The sequence below is a fragment of the Podarcis vaucheri genome (genome assembly GCF_965113315.1).
Source record: "Podarcis vaucheri genome assembly, chromosome: 15".
Taxonomy (NCBI): Eukaryota; Metazoa; Chordata; class Lepidosauria; order Squamata; family Lacertidae; genus Podarcis; species Podarcis vaucheri.
The window spans coordinates 44967895-44984671 of NC_138753.1; the positions used below are offsets into that span (position 1 = coordinate 44967895).

General features: G+C 43.9%; 1 protein-coding gene across 2 annotated transcripts in view; it reads right to left on the reverse strand.

Annotated features, from left to right (window-relative positions):
• Window positions 1-275: 275 nt before the first annotated feature.
• Window positions 276-16777, reverse strand: part of SLC39A14 (solute carrier family 39 member 14) — a 31000-nt gene continuing 14498 nt past the window's right edge. The window contains exons 4-9 of one of the 2 annotated variants that reach the window (XM_082200501.1): window positions 12267-12436; window positions 10459-10581; window positions 7755-7937; window positions 6922-7129; window positions 5367-5551; window positions 276-2760 (exon numbers count right to left, since the gene is read on the reverse strand). In XM_082200501.1, the coding sequence (XP_082056627.1) occupies window positions 2614-2760; window positions 5367-5551; window positions 6922-7129; window positions 7755-7937; window positions 10459-10581; window positions 12267-12436 (1016 nt within the window). In that variant the 3' untranslated portion in view covers window positions 276-2613. Of the gene's footprint in view, window positions 2761-5366; window positions 5552-6921; window positions 7130-7754; window positions 7938-10458; window positions 10582-12266; window positions 12437-14869; window positions 15040-16777 lie in introns of both variants that reach the window. The other variant, XM_082200502.1, reaches the window with a different exon arrangement.

Sequence of the window (16777 nt, forward strand, 5' to 3'; positions counted from 1 at the left end):
AAGAGTCGTCAACAGGCTCATCTCAGCTATCTGCCAATCTCCCATTCCCACCACCCTTCTGAGTAATACCCCTCCCCACCTTCTCACTATATAGAAGGATCTGGCAACTTCTGTTTCAGTGTATCTGAAGAAGTGTGCATGCACAGGAAAGCTCATACCAAGAACTAACTTAGTTGGTCTTTAAGGTGCTACTGGAAGGAATTTTTTTTATTTTGACTATGGCAGACCAACACGGCTAGCTATCTGTATCTAAAAGCTAATGCAGCATTATGCAATAGAACTCCATGGGGAAACTCAAATTGGTGCCCCCCTAACTATGACAATAAGCAAAGCCCCAGCAAATGCTCTCCACATTGTGCTATCATGGGCCTCAACTTTTAGGCATGCTCCAAGTTTGAACAGCAATTTTAACCAATAGTTACATTTGCAGAATCACAAAAAAGTACTGCAAAAACATCAAAATCCATAGTATTATAATGTTTTCAGGGGGGGGCGAGCTTGCTTATGGTGTTTCTAACATCAGTCCCATTTTTCCCCTGCCCCACCCATGTGGGCCTTAAGAGCCCTATAACAGAAAGAGGGAATCTACCCCTCTTCTCCAAGCTCATTGGCACAAACAACAAACCAAGAGCTATTAAGCCCTAAGAAGCAGCCTTCAAAACATGGTGAGTTTGAGCCCTTATCACAGCGGAGCGTTCAAAAGGCCGGGGGTGGGGAGAGAGACATCCTCAGCAGTCACTTCCCCCCTCTGCCCAATGAGAGCGCAAATTATTCTGCCTGCCGGTTAGAACTGCCAAGCCTGTTGGCATAGTAAACCCACCCCTTACTGGAAATGCAAAAGCTCTATTCTACCCATGGATCATGTCCCAATCTTGCATGACTATTGGTAATGCTTACTATCTTCTAATCAATTTGCATTTTACTTGGAAAGAGGAGGAGTTCGTTAGACCTCAGAATAGTATAAAGGTGTTTCAGTTTCTTGATTCATGGGTAAGAAGGAAGAGGTAGCCTTACAATGAGAGAAAGCATGTAAGCAAATTTGAGCATCATATTAAGGGCTCTTGAGAAGCTTCCAATCATTTGTGCAGAAGGACATTCCTGTGGCTGCCAAGGAAGAGGAATTTGGATTTGCCACCCCAAGCACCACAATATATTGGGCCTGGTGGGTGTGGAATCCAGCCCCAATATAGCCTTTCCATAATAGGGGAACATATTGAAAGTGATCCAACTGTTTTCTGCATCTCAAACCCCTTTCAGAGGAAAAGAGAGAGGACAACATTCATTCCGTTACGCATCAAGACAGGGTGATACAGAGGCATTGCCCCAAAAGATTAAAAACTCTAGGAGTCATACCAAGGAATGGCTGTTCTCTGCTAAAGAACGAGGCTTTCCTTTTGGTGATGAGACACTCACAAATTCTCAAAGAGAATTTGTGAGGTGGAAAATTTACTACACTTAAGCTGAAGCACTTGATATTATCAATATGATAATCATACTTTGGTTCACCTAGTGACTCTGGGAAAGTCTAATCATGGAGGAAACCTCCCTAAGACCCCCTCTCTAAATCTGGGGTTCACTTTCATAGACTGCTCCAAGGCCTTCACATCAACCAGAGGATGCAAATCAACTGCTTTATGTCTCAGTCATTGCTGGGCATAAATGCACTCACCCCGGCCACATTTGCCCTGCAGAAGCTCACCTTCAAGAGAAGCAACTCAGTGGGCTAACAAAAGGAAGACAGAATAGATTAAGAGGAAGGTTGATCTTGCCCCACAGTGTCCAAGGAAAAGGGGCACTCTTAAAAACATAGCGGAGGGAGTTAAGAAGGACTCCTAAACCAGGGGGACAGTCATTCATATGTCCCTAACAGTTTACAACTAACGCTGCTACCTGATTAAAGAAATCTAAGGTCAGTCATACGAACCTTACTCATATTGCATAATTTGTATGAAGCATAGTATTTTAGAATAAAAATATTCTTACATGTTTAGATCGTACATGCACGCTCCATGGCAAGCACATTCTCTCCCTCCCTCTCTCTCAAATGCCTTCTCTAAGAGGATACCTGTCACCCATTATTTTTGTAAGTTCTTGTATTATTTATTTTATCTGAAGTCTGGAGCCATATTACCCTTTTTAAAATTGAGCCATCTTTTAAACCTAACCAACTAACCAATTGACTAAGCATCAATACTCCATTTAAAACTCTAATCTACTAACTTCAAGCAATTTGGGCATGTGGAGGTGGGAAGAGCTCTCTGCTATCAAAACCATACTGCCACAGACCTGTGTACACAGCAGTCTGTTGTCAGCCCAAGAATGATGGGGTATTTGAACCCCTCTGGTTGAGTCCCCTAAGGAGGTAAAAAGAAGCTAGAAGCTTTCCTCCACCTCCAGAGTTCTTCAGAAGATGAAGGAGGGAATGCTGTTGCGGCACAATAAAGTGGTCCTTAGGTCACTTAACCCAACAGTGGGGAGTTTCATCAGTCACTGCAAGTCAACCAGGAAGGAATCCATGAAGCAGGCTTAATCAAAGTGCCTGTTTTGTAATTTTTGGAGAAGATTCTGTGCTTTACACAGTCCATACACCTTCCAGTAGTAATATGCATGTCTCTATCCAAGCTGGATTTGACCCGAGTACATGGTAAGCAGCACCATGATGGTGAATCCTGTCAGCAGTCCTGCGTTCTGGATGGCAAAGGCAATCAGAGCACCACCACTCCTTTCATCCTCTCGGCTGACTTCATTCATCTCTGGGAACTATTGGGAGAAGAAAGAAATTACATTTAGTTCTGTAGCAAACACAAAGCCATATCTTCCAAGAGGCTATACAGTATTTCCTACCAGATATAAAAACTTAATTTTATGCAGGACCAAGTCTTTTCAAGACAGAGAGCTCCAATCTATCCAACTTTTATTGTGACTGAGGATTGGAACCTAAATTACCCATGACTAGAATCATAGAGTTGGACTAGACCCCAAGGGCCATCGAGTCCAACCCCCTGCCAAGCAGGAAACACCATCAGAGCACTCCTGACATATGGTTGTCAAGCCTCTGCTTAAAGACCTCCAAAGAAGAAGACTCCACCACACTCCTTGGCAGCAAATTCCACTGTCGAACAGCTCTTACTGTCAGGAAGTTCTTCCTAATGTTTAGGTGGAATCTTCTTTCTTGTAGTTTGGATCCATTGCTCCGTGTCCGCTTCTCTGGAGCAGCAGAAAACAACCTTTCTCCCTCCTCTATGTGACATTCTTTTATGATAGCCATGTTCAAATATATAAAAGTTTGACATCCAACAAATATCCAGGTAATTGAAGTCCCCCATTACTACTATCTCCCTTCCTTTTGCATGCTTGGCCATCTGTTCCAGGAAGGCATCATCTATGTCCTCCGTTTGGCTTGGGGATCTATAGTAAACTCCCACAATGAGGTCACTGTTATTCTTCTCTCCCTTAATTTTGACCCAAATGCTCTCACTTTGGCTTTGAGGTTCTAAATCTTGGATCTCTTCACAGGTATACACATCCCTGACATATAACGCCACTCCTCCTCCTTTCTTGTCTGGTCTGTTTCTCTGAAATAGATTGTATCCCCCCATTCCATTCGTGGGACTTATCCCACCAGGTTTCAGTGATGCCTATTATGTCATATTTAGTTTGCTGTACCAAGAGCTCAAGCTCATCTTGTTTATTTCCCATGCTTTGCGCATTAGTGTACAGACATTGAAGTCCATTAATCATTCCCCCGTGTCTCTTATTTAAGGATTTTTTCCTCCCACCACTAGGTCTGCGTGCTGTTTGCTCCATTTGGTCTATGACATTTGGCTGATCATCTTCATCAATTGATAGACTCCTACCTTCAGCAGCACTGTCTCCCTCCCCCACATTAGTCAGTTTAAAGCCCTCCTGATGAGGTTTCAGAGATTTTTGGCAAAAACATTCCTCCCAACCGTTGTGAGGTGCAGCCCATCGCTTGCCAGAAGTCCATCTTCAAGAAACTGCAGTCCATGATCTAAGAATCCAAACCGTTCCTGTTTACACCATTTGCGAAGTCAGCTGTTCACTTCCACTATTTTTTCCTCCCTCCCTGGGCCATGTCGTTCAACTGGGAGGACAGATGAGATGACAATTTGTGCATTTAATTGCTTCAATTTCCTGCCCAGAGCTCGTAGTCTCTTTTGATCTTCTGGAGGCTATTGCTTGCAGTGTCATTGGTCAAGGGGTCAAGTGTCAAGGGGTATTTGTCAGTGGGTTTTATGATTCCTTGCAGTCGTTCAGTTACATCTTGGATCTTAGCCCCGGGGAGACAGCACACTTCCCGAGACATCTTGTCACACCCTCAGATCACTGCTTCTGTTCCCCTCAGTAGGGAATCCCCTATCACCACTACACGCCTCCTCTTAGGTTTGGTCAGGGTTCTTCCCTGAGCTGTCCGTTCCAAGGTCGCCTGCACATTCCCTGAGGACTGACTTTGCTGATCGTCTAATCTGGTTTGAATTCAACCTAGCCACAAATTTAGCTGGATTGAGGCTCACCACCAACAAGATACAACTCTGCACTCTGGTAGTTTCAAAATTAGTCAGAGAGATGTATTACAGAAAATGTGGACACCCACATGCCATTTAATTCCTAACACAGCTAGAGCTCCTATGCTTGTCTGCCTGCCATCTGAAGGGAAGCACACAACATGGGAATGTGAAATAGATACAGGTGACTCCCGACTTAGGCGGGTGTTACGATCCGGGAATAAGCGAAAATCACATAAATGCCCTCTCACGAAATAAAGAAGTAAAATAAAATAAAATAAAATAATAATAAAAAAGGAAAGAGTAGGTATGGGAACTGGGACACCGCTTTGCCAGCCATTTTCCCATGGTGGGATTGTGCCGCTTTAGCCCCCTCCCAACTTCCCCTTCTATTTTGCCCACCCAGCTGAGGCCCCCTGAAGGCAGGGCAGCCCTTCACATGGGTCAGATAGGGCCAGATTTGATTACAACTCCCTCCCTGCCCCCCCACCACAAAGGCAGCTGAGGTTTGACCCACAGTATTCTAACTCAGCCAAGGGATCATGCCCCCTCTGTTAACAGCCCCTACCTGTGTCAGCTAGCCAGGGCCTCCCTTCAGTATTGGGCACCTGCTAGGACTACAAAGTCTGCAGAGGAAGCATCTACCAGATGCTATGTGCAATGCCTCTATTTCTTTAATTATGGGATATAACAATGTTGTACAATGGTTAGAGAAGGACTCACCAACTTTTTTGAAACTGCAGGCACATTTGGTCCAACTGCGGTGGAAGACCACACAGTATTTGATCAGGGATGAATCAAGATTCCTTTGAACAGGAAAGTACCAAACTGAGGACTTACCATATCAGCCAATGCAATGTAGAGAAACATTCCACCAGCTAAAGCAAAGATCCAGTTGGCAGAGAAGTGGCTGCCCGCCAATATCCCAAAGGCTAGTCCCACATAGCAGCAGCAAGCAGAGATGAAGTTGAAGAACAGCGCTTGCTGGATGGACATTCCAGAATTCAGCAGAATGACAAAGTCACCTGCACGACCAAGGGCAATGGGAAGGAAGTGAAAAAGGAGAGATTGCATCAGGTCAGTGGGATCAAAGTTTAATCAGATTCCTGTTCAATCAACAATAGCATTTTGCAAATCAAAAATATTTGTTTGATATACTTTCTCAGGTTTATGGTGATGCACAAAAGTGTTGGTTAAGCATTAATTAAACCCTAATGACTCTATATACGATATACAGTTCAGACACCTCAAATTCACTAAAGCACTTCAACCACCTCCTTCAACTAGATCACCAGATAACCTTGGGGGGTAACTACCTGGAAGGCTTGCAAAGAGAGCTGTAGTCTCCCAAGTCCCACTCAGTGCTTGCATGGCCAACAGAAGCATTGCTGACCACTCTAACAATCCTCCAAGCACCTGACTGGTCTGGTTTAATCCTCCTTTCAAGGGATCGGTTCGCAGTGGGACACAAGTACATAAAACTAGTTTCTAGCAAAGCCTTCACAAACGTGGCCCATGCTGATGGGAGTGGCAGGTGCCAGGTGGGTGAAGGCTGTTCAAACACTACCATGAATTCCTTGTGGCCCACCAGAGAAAGGAGATGCCTGAAGGCCACATTCATTTTCTCTACACTTGGAGAAAATAACAAGGTTCCTGCAGTGTTGTGGTGAGTTAAGCCTGCTTCCCCATAGTATTCTGGCACATGGTTAATAGGAGCTCCAGCATCCTTTGACAGCACACAGAATTTCACTGCGCCCTCCACCCAAATAATCTGCCCACAAAGCCATTTGTGTCTGAGGGTAGTGACTTGTTTCAACTAACCTTATTCTGAGACAAGTGTGGGCTTCCGCTAGTGTGACTTGTTAACTGAATCTGGCCCACACTTCTGTATCTGTTGTTCCCCTGCCCCCTCTGACCCATCGGCTACAGATATTAAGCTACTAACTCACTGTTCAAGGGACTTCCCCCACCCAACACTAAATTAAGTGATTCCTGGGTCACAACCCTCAATAGCCCTACTCTGCAACCTCCTTATTAATTTACTTCAGGTATTTATATCCTGTTTAATACTCAGAATAAGGTGCATTTAAAAAATACAAAGAATAAGAACAATTGAAAGTTATCCCAGAATCAGAAAGCTACCTTAAAATGCCACCTGAAGCAGGAAAGTCATTGTCAAGAGCCTGAAGTTCAGCGGGGAGGGGCCCTGTCTAAGGGAGTCCCACAGGGCTGGGCCCAGCCATCCCTCTGAAGCATGGGGAAAGTGCTCCCACTTGCACCTCTGTTTAGAAAAGGCTGTATGCATGGTTTTGTCCTGTAGACATCAAGAGAATTTCCAGACACCACACTCCTGGCATTTGCTTCAGTCCTATCTCAGAGTTTGAGGAGCACATACCTAGCTCATGAGGAAATTCTTCACAGAGAATGGCCACAGAAGTGCTGATCCCCTGAAAGACGGACACAGTGAAGGAGGCACCAATGGCCAAGCCGTCAATGAAATTGTGGAGGCCATCACTCAGGGTGATCATCCAAGCCAAGGTACCAATGTCAGAGTAGCGCACGCCCTTCAGCCAATAGCAAGTGCTTTGAGAAGCCTGGAGGTCCTGAAAAGGCAGCAGATCAGTGCTTGAAATTAAGAGTTCTCTCATCAACTCCTGCAGTACAAGAGCACACTTGCATGGAGCCTGCATCATACAATGTGTACACACTGCCACCTAGGGCCTACAACTGGAGATACAAAAGCACACTGATGCTTTGGGAAATGTGGAGCAGAGCAAGGAATTTAAAGTAGCAATGTCCTAACCAACAAAACATAAAATGAAAACAGACTTCCAACGTTGCCTCATCTCACCTCCCCACTCTACCCAAGCAAGCTGTTTGCCTGACAATTTTGTGGTATCAGGTTTGCTGATATTTTCCATGTTGTGCCAGTACATCAGTGCAAACCACCCACCTATGATTGTGCCAATATCCATCTGCTTCTGCAGAAATAAGTCATCAGACGTTGGGAGCTGTCACAGCACACTGCACACTGGTTATGAAAGCAGATGTTATGTCTGCATGGGCCAAAGGCAGACTCCCTCTACCCTTTCCCAACGAAAGCAGACTAAGATACATACAAGGTGCTTTACCTTGGATCAGTCTTCCCATTTAGTCTAATTCTTGCAAACTAAGACAACTTATCTCCAGCAGGGCTGGAAGCAATACATTAGTAGTATAGGTAGGTACCTGAACAGACAAGGAGCCAACAATCTTCTCATCAACAGATGGATTCTTGCATTCCAGGTCACTATTCTTGTTAGGGATTATGTGATCCAAGTCACCATTCTGCAGTTTTTCAGTGACCCCCTCCTCTTGGTCTTTCTTGGAAGGAAGGGTCTCAGTGCTGTAGTGGCTGTGCCCATGATGACTCTGGGGGATACAAAGATGGAAGAACTGAAGGGGAGGGAGAGAGACTTTCTGTTCCTCATCAGGCAATGGCGTTTCCACCTGCCTTGAACCCCCCACCCAGCCCTTCCCAGGCTGTGACTTTGAGGACAGCAGCAGCAGCAGCAGCAGCTGGGAAGAGAGGAGTTCAGGGATATTTTTAAAAAATAGTTTTATAAGTTGTGTGTTTTTGTTTCTCAATCTGATCCTTTTAGATGGTCTTGTATGTTTTGTGGTATTTTATGCAATGTGAATTGCTGTTATTTTTATTGATTATAGATTGCTAATTCTTTATTGGAGTTGATAAGTGTGAACTGTTTAATTATTATTTGCTGGTGTTTAATTTTACTGTTTACTATAAGATTCTGATGCATGTTGAATGTTGCTTTGTTTGATGTACGTTATTAAAGTTATTGTGACTTTTATATTGGATCAGATTGTTACTATTAATGTTTGATGTTGTTGTGTTGGAAGTCACCCAGAATGGCTGGGGCAAGCCAGCCAGATCAGCCAGTAACCTTTCACCCCCCACTGCTCCAACACAGCTTAGGGTATACTCCCCACTGTCAGCTGCTTCAGTTCCTCACATTAAATTTTACTGGCTTTTCACCAGTAAGGCACCACACACCACACTTCTTTATAATTCTTTAGTAACTTTCTGAATTCCACAACACTTATCTGCAAGTTTTATGATCTCACAGTTCACAGACACCACAATATAGTATTTTTAGGGTAGTTCACTGCTGACTTCTCTATCATGAAAAGCAACTCTCTGTGCCTACTGATTCATAAAAGAGCTTTCCATTTAGTATGTTAGCTATGTAGGCTATAAAAAGCCTTTTTTCAACTGGAATCAGTTGTATCAACTTTAATTTGCATCTATATAGGAACCTTCCATGACATGACACTTTTTATGAGATATGCTTTCTCATTGCAATATCCTTGTTGACTGTTCCATACATTATCAGTTAACATTAAAGCAGCTGAGCAAACTACCCTAACTCAAATGTTCTACAGTTGTTTTGAATCTACTATTATGGGCACCAAATGTTTGAAAGTCCAAGGACTGAACCAAAAGGCCTGGAAGACCACTGAACAAGGCTGCGTGCATGAGAAGGAAGTGAACAGGGCTTCGAACAGGGCTTCGGCAGGGCTGGAAAAAAACAAAAAAAGAAAAAGAAAAAAAGAGAAGGAAGTGAACAGGAAGGGAAGTGGTTAGGAATTGGATTGTCTCTAAACTGTTTATAGTGTTTTATTTTACACTATCGTTTTGACAGACTTGAATGGTACTAAAAGGAAGCCTCTCTGGAATACCTTTGGAGGCTTTTGTAAAGATTGCTATTACTGCCATTAGCGAGGATGGCAGAGGGGTGCTATATATGCATTCTTTCAGAGCTCCGTTTGTCCTGGTGACTTACTATTTAACATTTAAAATTGGGCAAGCTTGCAAGTCCCTTGGAACTCTGTATCAGGCTTGATGTTAAACAAAGTACTGGGGGCAAGGGGAGGAGAAAAGGCTAGGCATTATGATGGCGCCACAAAGTCTGAAGGGTTTTTTTAGCACTCTAAAGATGGAAAGGAAGAACAGATGTAGTTGGAATAGCCTCAATAGATGCAAGACAGATTGCAGGATGGACTCTGGGCTTCTGAGACTAAGAAGCAGTAACATTTATTCTCCAATCTAGATCCCTTGAGAGCTAGAGATGAGAATCAGTGGACGATGGCAGGATGAGGCAGAGACTCTCACCTGACCTGGTTGCCGCTGCATACTGGGACAGAGAGAAGTGAGGTGCTGGCGAGCTCACATGGTGGCAGGAGCGCTCGATAGGCTCTGCTAGCGCATGTGTATTGTGCTGACCTTGCTGTCGTCTTGCCTCTCTTGGCATCCAGCCATGATGCAGGCAACTGTAAGTTAGGTGAGTGCCGCTGCCTCACCCTGCTGCCTGCTATTGGTCAGAAGCAGAGAGAAGCATGGCATCCTACTAGTTTGGGTGTGGGTTCACATTATCTGCAAATGCTCTGGAGGAATCAGCATTGGCAAATAAGCTTCCCTGAAAAACAGCTGGCTGCAAACAGTGTCCTGAAATATGTAGCCGTGAGAGAGTACTGGATATATTCTGGCACACACATAGTGACAGCCAACAGGCTGCCCCACACAAAACCAGGGTACTCTCAAAAATGCATCGCCAAGTAGTTGGAGGTGCAGGGTTGGTACTGGATCCATCAGGGCTCTTCAACAGGCAGGTCAATGTGGAAAAGAGTTTCACTGCATATAAAAGTTTGCAAACTACCATCTTAAACTGCTGATTCTCTGGAAAGAATTCTGCTTCTAATATATTTAAAGGGAAAACTACTGTCTTATTTTCTTTAGCTTTCTGTCCCTCAAAATTATGACATTGTTATATCTGATGCCAAACAATATTCAAATATTTGTTTAAAAGAAAAGTAATGGGAAATTTGCACCAGAAGTAGCTCTCATCAGCAAGTGTTTTGGTTCCTCCCTCACCGTGTCTTTCTGCTTGAGAAGCATCTTCAATATTTTCTCTGTGAAAAAGAACAAGTAAAAGCCCCCAAAGACAACAGCAGATTTGGAGACATAATCATCTTCCCGAGGATTGAATCCAAAGGCCTGTGGAGTAGGGGCAAGAAAAGGTAAGTGAAAAGTATACTTAAATAACAGCACATTTATGCAGTTTACATTGCCTCCCACCTGTTTCAATCTAAGAGAAGGCCTAAGAGGAAGTAAAAAGCTGCAGAGCACAGGAATTTATCACTTGACCTACAGAAGTATATCTTGATGGCAGCTGGCCGCTCCCTGAATTCACATTATGGCAGCAATAAACCTGTGTCGCAGCTGTGCCAAGTGAGATGTGGGTTCACACTGCTGAATGCTTCTCCACAGGCACATGTTCCTTTCGTATAGAAACCATGTTTGACAGAAGTCAGCAAGGCCAGAAACTTGCTGTTTGATTGGCTAGTTTTCTATATGTGGTGCATTAAAAAATGTAGTAGTATTCAGCCATGTAAATCCACATCCGCAAAGTGGTGCAACTCAGGCATAAGTTTTACCACTTCCTAAAGCAGAAGATCATCTGACCAGAGCTCATTTGTATCTCACCTGGTGTAAGAACAAGAGGGATTCCACTATGACCCATTGATTCATTGACTTGCCTCCTAGGACTCAGACCTTCTTATAGTTTTTTCTTATTGTGTGAAGGCCACTTTCCCTCCCCTTTCTAGGTAAGATATGCTCCTTTGTCTCAAACACTTTCATTACAAAGGAAAACTTCCCAAGAACATGCCGTTGAATGTTGAAGTTGGTCAAGTATTTTATGAGGAGGAAACGAGCACCACAAAGGCACCGTGCAACCACCAATGGCTTCTCACTTTCCTGTCTAGCTCCTAAACCATAACTAGACCCTCACACACAACTACCTTCTTCGACAATCACCCATCCCTTATTTTGGTTTAAGATTAGGATTAGCAGTCCTTTTCCGTTTTCCATTCTTCATGTTGTCTTTTCCTTCAGCCTCAGTTTCCTTAGGACAATGCAACCTGCTCTTCTCCTATTTCCCCCTCCCTTTATTCTGTTTTTACCTTGCTTGCTCTGCTCACCCTTCAATTCTCTGCCTCCCAGCTTGCAAGCCAGGGACCAGCACCCAGCTCTTTATATTGGCTATGGAAGGACTGTGAGGCTCCAAACCCCATGGCTTCCCCCACAGCTTCGTTTCTAGCCTGCCTCCCCCTGCATCGGATGGCACCACCCAGGAAGCAGCACTGAGGACAGCTGCAATCTCCACATGCTCCTGACAGCAGGTGTCATCTGTGCAGCCTTATGTGCTAGCACAGGAGCCTTGTCTTTAAAGGCATGAGACTGACAAAGACCTCTCAGCATGGGACTGTCATTATCTTAACTGGCCCTTGCTTTCAGACTGTTACAGTCAGGTGTGAGCTAGCTTCCAAGCCGTTTTTAACTTCTTCTGACATTGTAATACTGAAGCAGGTGTAGCAGCTCAGTTTCCCTCCAGGCGCTGCTGCACTGCAATGTCCGTCAGCCCAGGCCAGCAGAGCCAACAGTCAGGGATAATGGGAGTTAGATTTCAACATTCTCTGGAGAGCAGCACGCTGGCTACCACTACTCTAAAGAGTGAAAACCCAAGGAAATGCCCCACTAAGTTTTTCAAGTGCCAAACAGTTCACAACTCATCCGAGACTAATACCACCAGCACAATATCACTTTTCTACTAGAATTCCTCTCACCACAGATGACACAAAAACAGCCACACAAGGAAGGCCAAGAGGCCCTGGTCATACCTCAGGAATGAGCTGGAAGAGGGCATTGGAGTAGAGAGTACCAATCGCCAGAGCTATGAAGTAGAGGAGCAGTCGCTTGTAAAAGGTCTTCTTCATGAAAGGCACCACACTGGCTCCAACCAGGGAGCAGAGGGAGATGACAGTCACACAGAGGAAACCATAACCCCAGACTGCGGTGTGAATGCCAGCCCCCCCCCCCCGTGAAATCACAGGTGGGATGAATGCCATGGAAGTCAGGACACAGGAATATGCAGAAATGAATTTAAATCACAGAGAGAGGAGAGAGGGTGGGAGGGAGAGAGGAGACTTTCATTAGTGATTGATGTTTAATTGGCTATGGCTTTAAGTATGCTGGGAGTACCTGGTGTACTCTGGCTCTGGAACTCCAGCAAAGACAATTGTGCACCTCCAATAGGTGGTAGTTTCATCATGGGACAATTGCACCCATATGAGATATGAAGGAGACCAGTCCCTTCACAAGCAAGGTGGAGACTTTCGCTTTCTATAGAGTGGGATCTCTCCATATCTCATGTATTCTGTAGACAGTCCTGCTACAAATGGCATCTATAAATGCACATTAGTTTGTACATAAGTTTGTAATTCCATTCAAGCTGTCCCTAAGTGATGCTTCAGATCACAACTGTAAGACGTCCATACCATAGCTGACGAGAGCATTTAACGTCCCTAGCTCTCCAGACTGTTGGTGGGGCTGTCCAGTCCCGTTTCCCCTCTTTTTTCTAGCACAGGGACAATGCCAGAGTTCCAGTGTCATGAAGAAGACCTGTTTTACTCTCAGCATCCTGCACCCCCCACCACCATGGTCTGTTGCCTGGCCAGAGTGAACAGTTACTTGCCTGTACATATGATACGCATGTGGCCATACCTACCTAGCAGATGGGCACCTGTAGAATTACAGAGTCTCTGCTGCCCAACTACAGAAAGTCCCCAAAATCCAACTAAGTGAGTGATGCAATTGCATACCAGTTGTTCTTCCAGGGCAGGCAACTAACCATGGAGGTGAAGCATATACAGTAATTTCTGTTACAGTTTGATCACAAATATAGTTTTGTTTTCAAGCAACAAATTCCTTCCCCCTCATCAGATGCACAGTTTTGGAGCTGAAAATACCATAAATTCAAGAGGGAATACAGTACGTCATGCCTTGGACAGGCAGTAAATTAGCTATACAACATAGGAGCTTCAAAAATTCTGGATAGTATTGCTAAGATTTGTGACCTTAGCCTTTTTCAATGGAAGAAGCCAGTTGGTGAGGTGGCCAGGACAGACAGCAAAGGTGGTCCTGGGTTCAAAGGGTGGCTCTTTCATACCATGGACAAACCAATGTCTTATTTCAGCCCACAATTTTAGAAGTTTGCGGAACTGCAAAAACTGTGCCCCAAATGTTCGCCACAATATGCAAAGTCAAAATGGAAGACAGAAACTGAGCAAGTGAAGGAGACAAGGGTTACAAACTCCAAAATCAGGAAGTAGAGTGTTCTTGTTTGTATTTAAGCAGCCCCAGAACATGCAATTCAAACAAAATTATGTCAAGATTAAATCTGGCAAAGTCCAACACTGCTCAAGAAACCTCTTCTTTTGTTGTTGGTAAAATCAGATCAATTACTGAAAGAGAAGCCAAGAAAAAACATAAAAGATCTTTCTCCAGAATATTGGTGTTCCTTTGCAAAACAGTCTCTGAAGCTGACAGCCACACTTTCCCCCCTACCTACTCTCATTCATCAGGCCAGTGACTGAACTTGACTACTGGAAGGACTCAGCCTACAGAAACAGCCCACACATAGATCCATATTAATGTATACCTCTTCCTCTAGGTCACTCTAGGCAACATCTACTTTAGCTGGCTAGGTTTAGGTAAAGGGTACTATTTCCCATTGTTTCAGTGAAGTTGCCCTCACAACGTTCCCAAAGAAATATTGTGCTAGTCAGTAGATATGACCAAAAAACCCAACATTCCTTTTCACACTTTTGCACAACTGAAGAAACCTCACTAAAAGCACAATCAACCGCTTTCCATCAATTGTGGAATGGAAGTCAAGAGGCAAAATCCTCCCAGCGCTGCCAACACCCACAAGGTGCACTGCTGCTTTGGATGACTGTGAATGGCAAGAAACAAGGACTAGAAGAGTGGTGCTAAGCTTCTGCCCTTGAAATGAGGAGACATGGATTATGGCTCAAGAAAATTCCCAAGATGTGCTCTGAGCAAGCACAGAATTCATGTATGTGCCTACACAGGGACCATGCAGGAGAATTTGCTCTTTTTCTCTCAGCTGATCTTAGGAAGCTTCCTGATGCTCAGAGGAGAAAAGGTCATCCTCAAAAGGAATCCCTGGGCAGGGCAAGCTTCCCCCTCTCTAAACCAGGCATCCCCAACCTTCAGCCCTCCAGCTGTTTTGGACTACAATTCCCATCATCCCTGACCACTAGTCCTGTTAGCTAGGGATCATGGGAGTTGTAGGCCAAAACATCTGGAGAGCCGCAGGTTGGGGATGCCTGCTCTAAACTGTGAGCAGCCTATCAGCAGAGAACTTAGTGACAGGAAAAGTAGATTGTGACTCAATCCATGTGTCTGTGTCTTACTGCACCTCTGGGATCAGCTGGAACAGTGCGTTAGAGAACAATGTCCCGATGGAGAGCGCGATGAAATACGTTAGGATTCGGGCGAAAAAGACCTTCTTGGTGCAGGGCACGATGAAGACGCCAAGTAGGGAGGCCAGGTTAATCAGTGAAACACTGAGAAATCCAAAGCCCCAGACTGTGAAACAAATAGAAAGGAGGGCCAGTTTACCCAAATAATTGAAAACAGGAAGAGGCCTCTATAGACAGCCAAAGCTGGGAAGGCTGAAGTTGATCTCACTGGAAATAAGGTTTTATTGCAATTCTCTAGGAGTTTAAGATGTACAGCACCAGGATAGCCAGAAGACAGAAGCGCAGCCTCTGAGTTCTTCTCAAACTTGGTACTGAGAGCTATACTCAATACCAACTCAATATCAGGATCTATTAAGAAACTGAAAACATGATGTAGAGGCAGCAGGAATTGTGATTTAGGATTTCAGGTAGCTTAAAAATATTACAATTTGATACAAAACAAGGTTCATAAGACAAAAACTGAACAGAGTATGCTGCCATTCAGGTTACATCAGTGAGGAATTTGCTTAGATTACCCAGGATGTTGCCAGTTGAAACTTGCCATCACTCACTGACTGGCAAAAAGAGATTTAGATTAACCATTTTTAAAGCTCCTTAGATAAAACGTGTACAATCTATGTTGCTCATTAACTGCAGACCCAAATTTTCTGGCTTCAGGCAACGTCTGTGAACAACACGAAGAAAGCTGAAAAGAATAATCATATTACATTAATCTCACTTCCTTATTTCTGGAATGTCAACAATAGACTCTTTAGGGTCATTTTTGACCTCCTTTTGTGTGTATACATCTATGAGGTTACTCAAAATCTGTGACAGGCCATATCTGGAAGGTTTGTGCGCCAGATTCCAGCAAGGGAGATGATCTTGAGGCAGGTGAAGCTTTCTTATAATGTTCTTCATGGACGGCTTTGAGAGGGTCTGAGGCATCCAACTCTTTTCCTCTTCTAACCATAGTGTAGAATTACTTCCCCAATCCACAGATCCTTATATGCAGCAGCAGTTTGTATGTAAACAACTGAATGTGTGGATTTCTGCATATTTGCCTGTGAGACACATTGCCAGTGCTGGGTTGAGGAGCCACAGCAGGCAGAGGAAGTGTAGAAGGAACCCCTCCTCCCAAATTCAAAAGGTCTGTGAAATAAAAGTGGAAACTTAACAGTGAAAATGTATGCACTAAGCAAATCCTTTTTTCAAACAAACACACACATACATATTTAAAGTACACTGTTTCTTATCCTGTTGCCTTTTTGTTTAATATTCCTGTAACATCTCAATGATGACTCATACCCATCTTAAGATCTACAAAAGCGGTTGTAATCATTGGCTCTTCTGCAAATACCCACCAGCAGGGACGACCTCTTATTTATATACTGAGCTTTTTCCTCTCAATAGATAGTATTTCCAAGTTCTCTATTTTGTCATACAGTGCAATCCTGTATGTGTCTACTCAGAAGTAACTCCACTGAGTTTAAAGGGACTTATTCTCAGGTAAGCAAGTATAGGACCTGGTGGTTGGCATAGTTCCTTAACTTGGGGAAAGTGTGTTATATATGGTTCATTAATTGTGGACCCACATTTCCTGTCCACAAACAGGAAGATCTGTGAATTCACAAATTTGTGAATGACAGGAGTAAAATTGAGAGTCAGCCTATAGGCTGTTCCATTGTGTGTAAAGGTGTAAACACCATGGGTGGTATCAAGCTAAGTTCTACTTAGAATATCCACTAAAATTAATAGATCTAAGTTAGTCATACCCGTTAACTTCAATAGGTCTGCTCTGAGCACGACCAACACTGAATAAAACCTCATGCTTTCTTCTCCACAGCCTAAACAATTCTAATTTT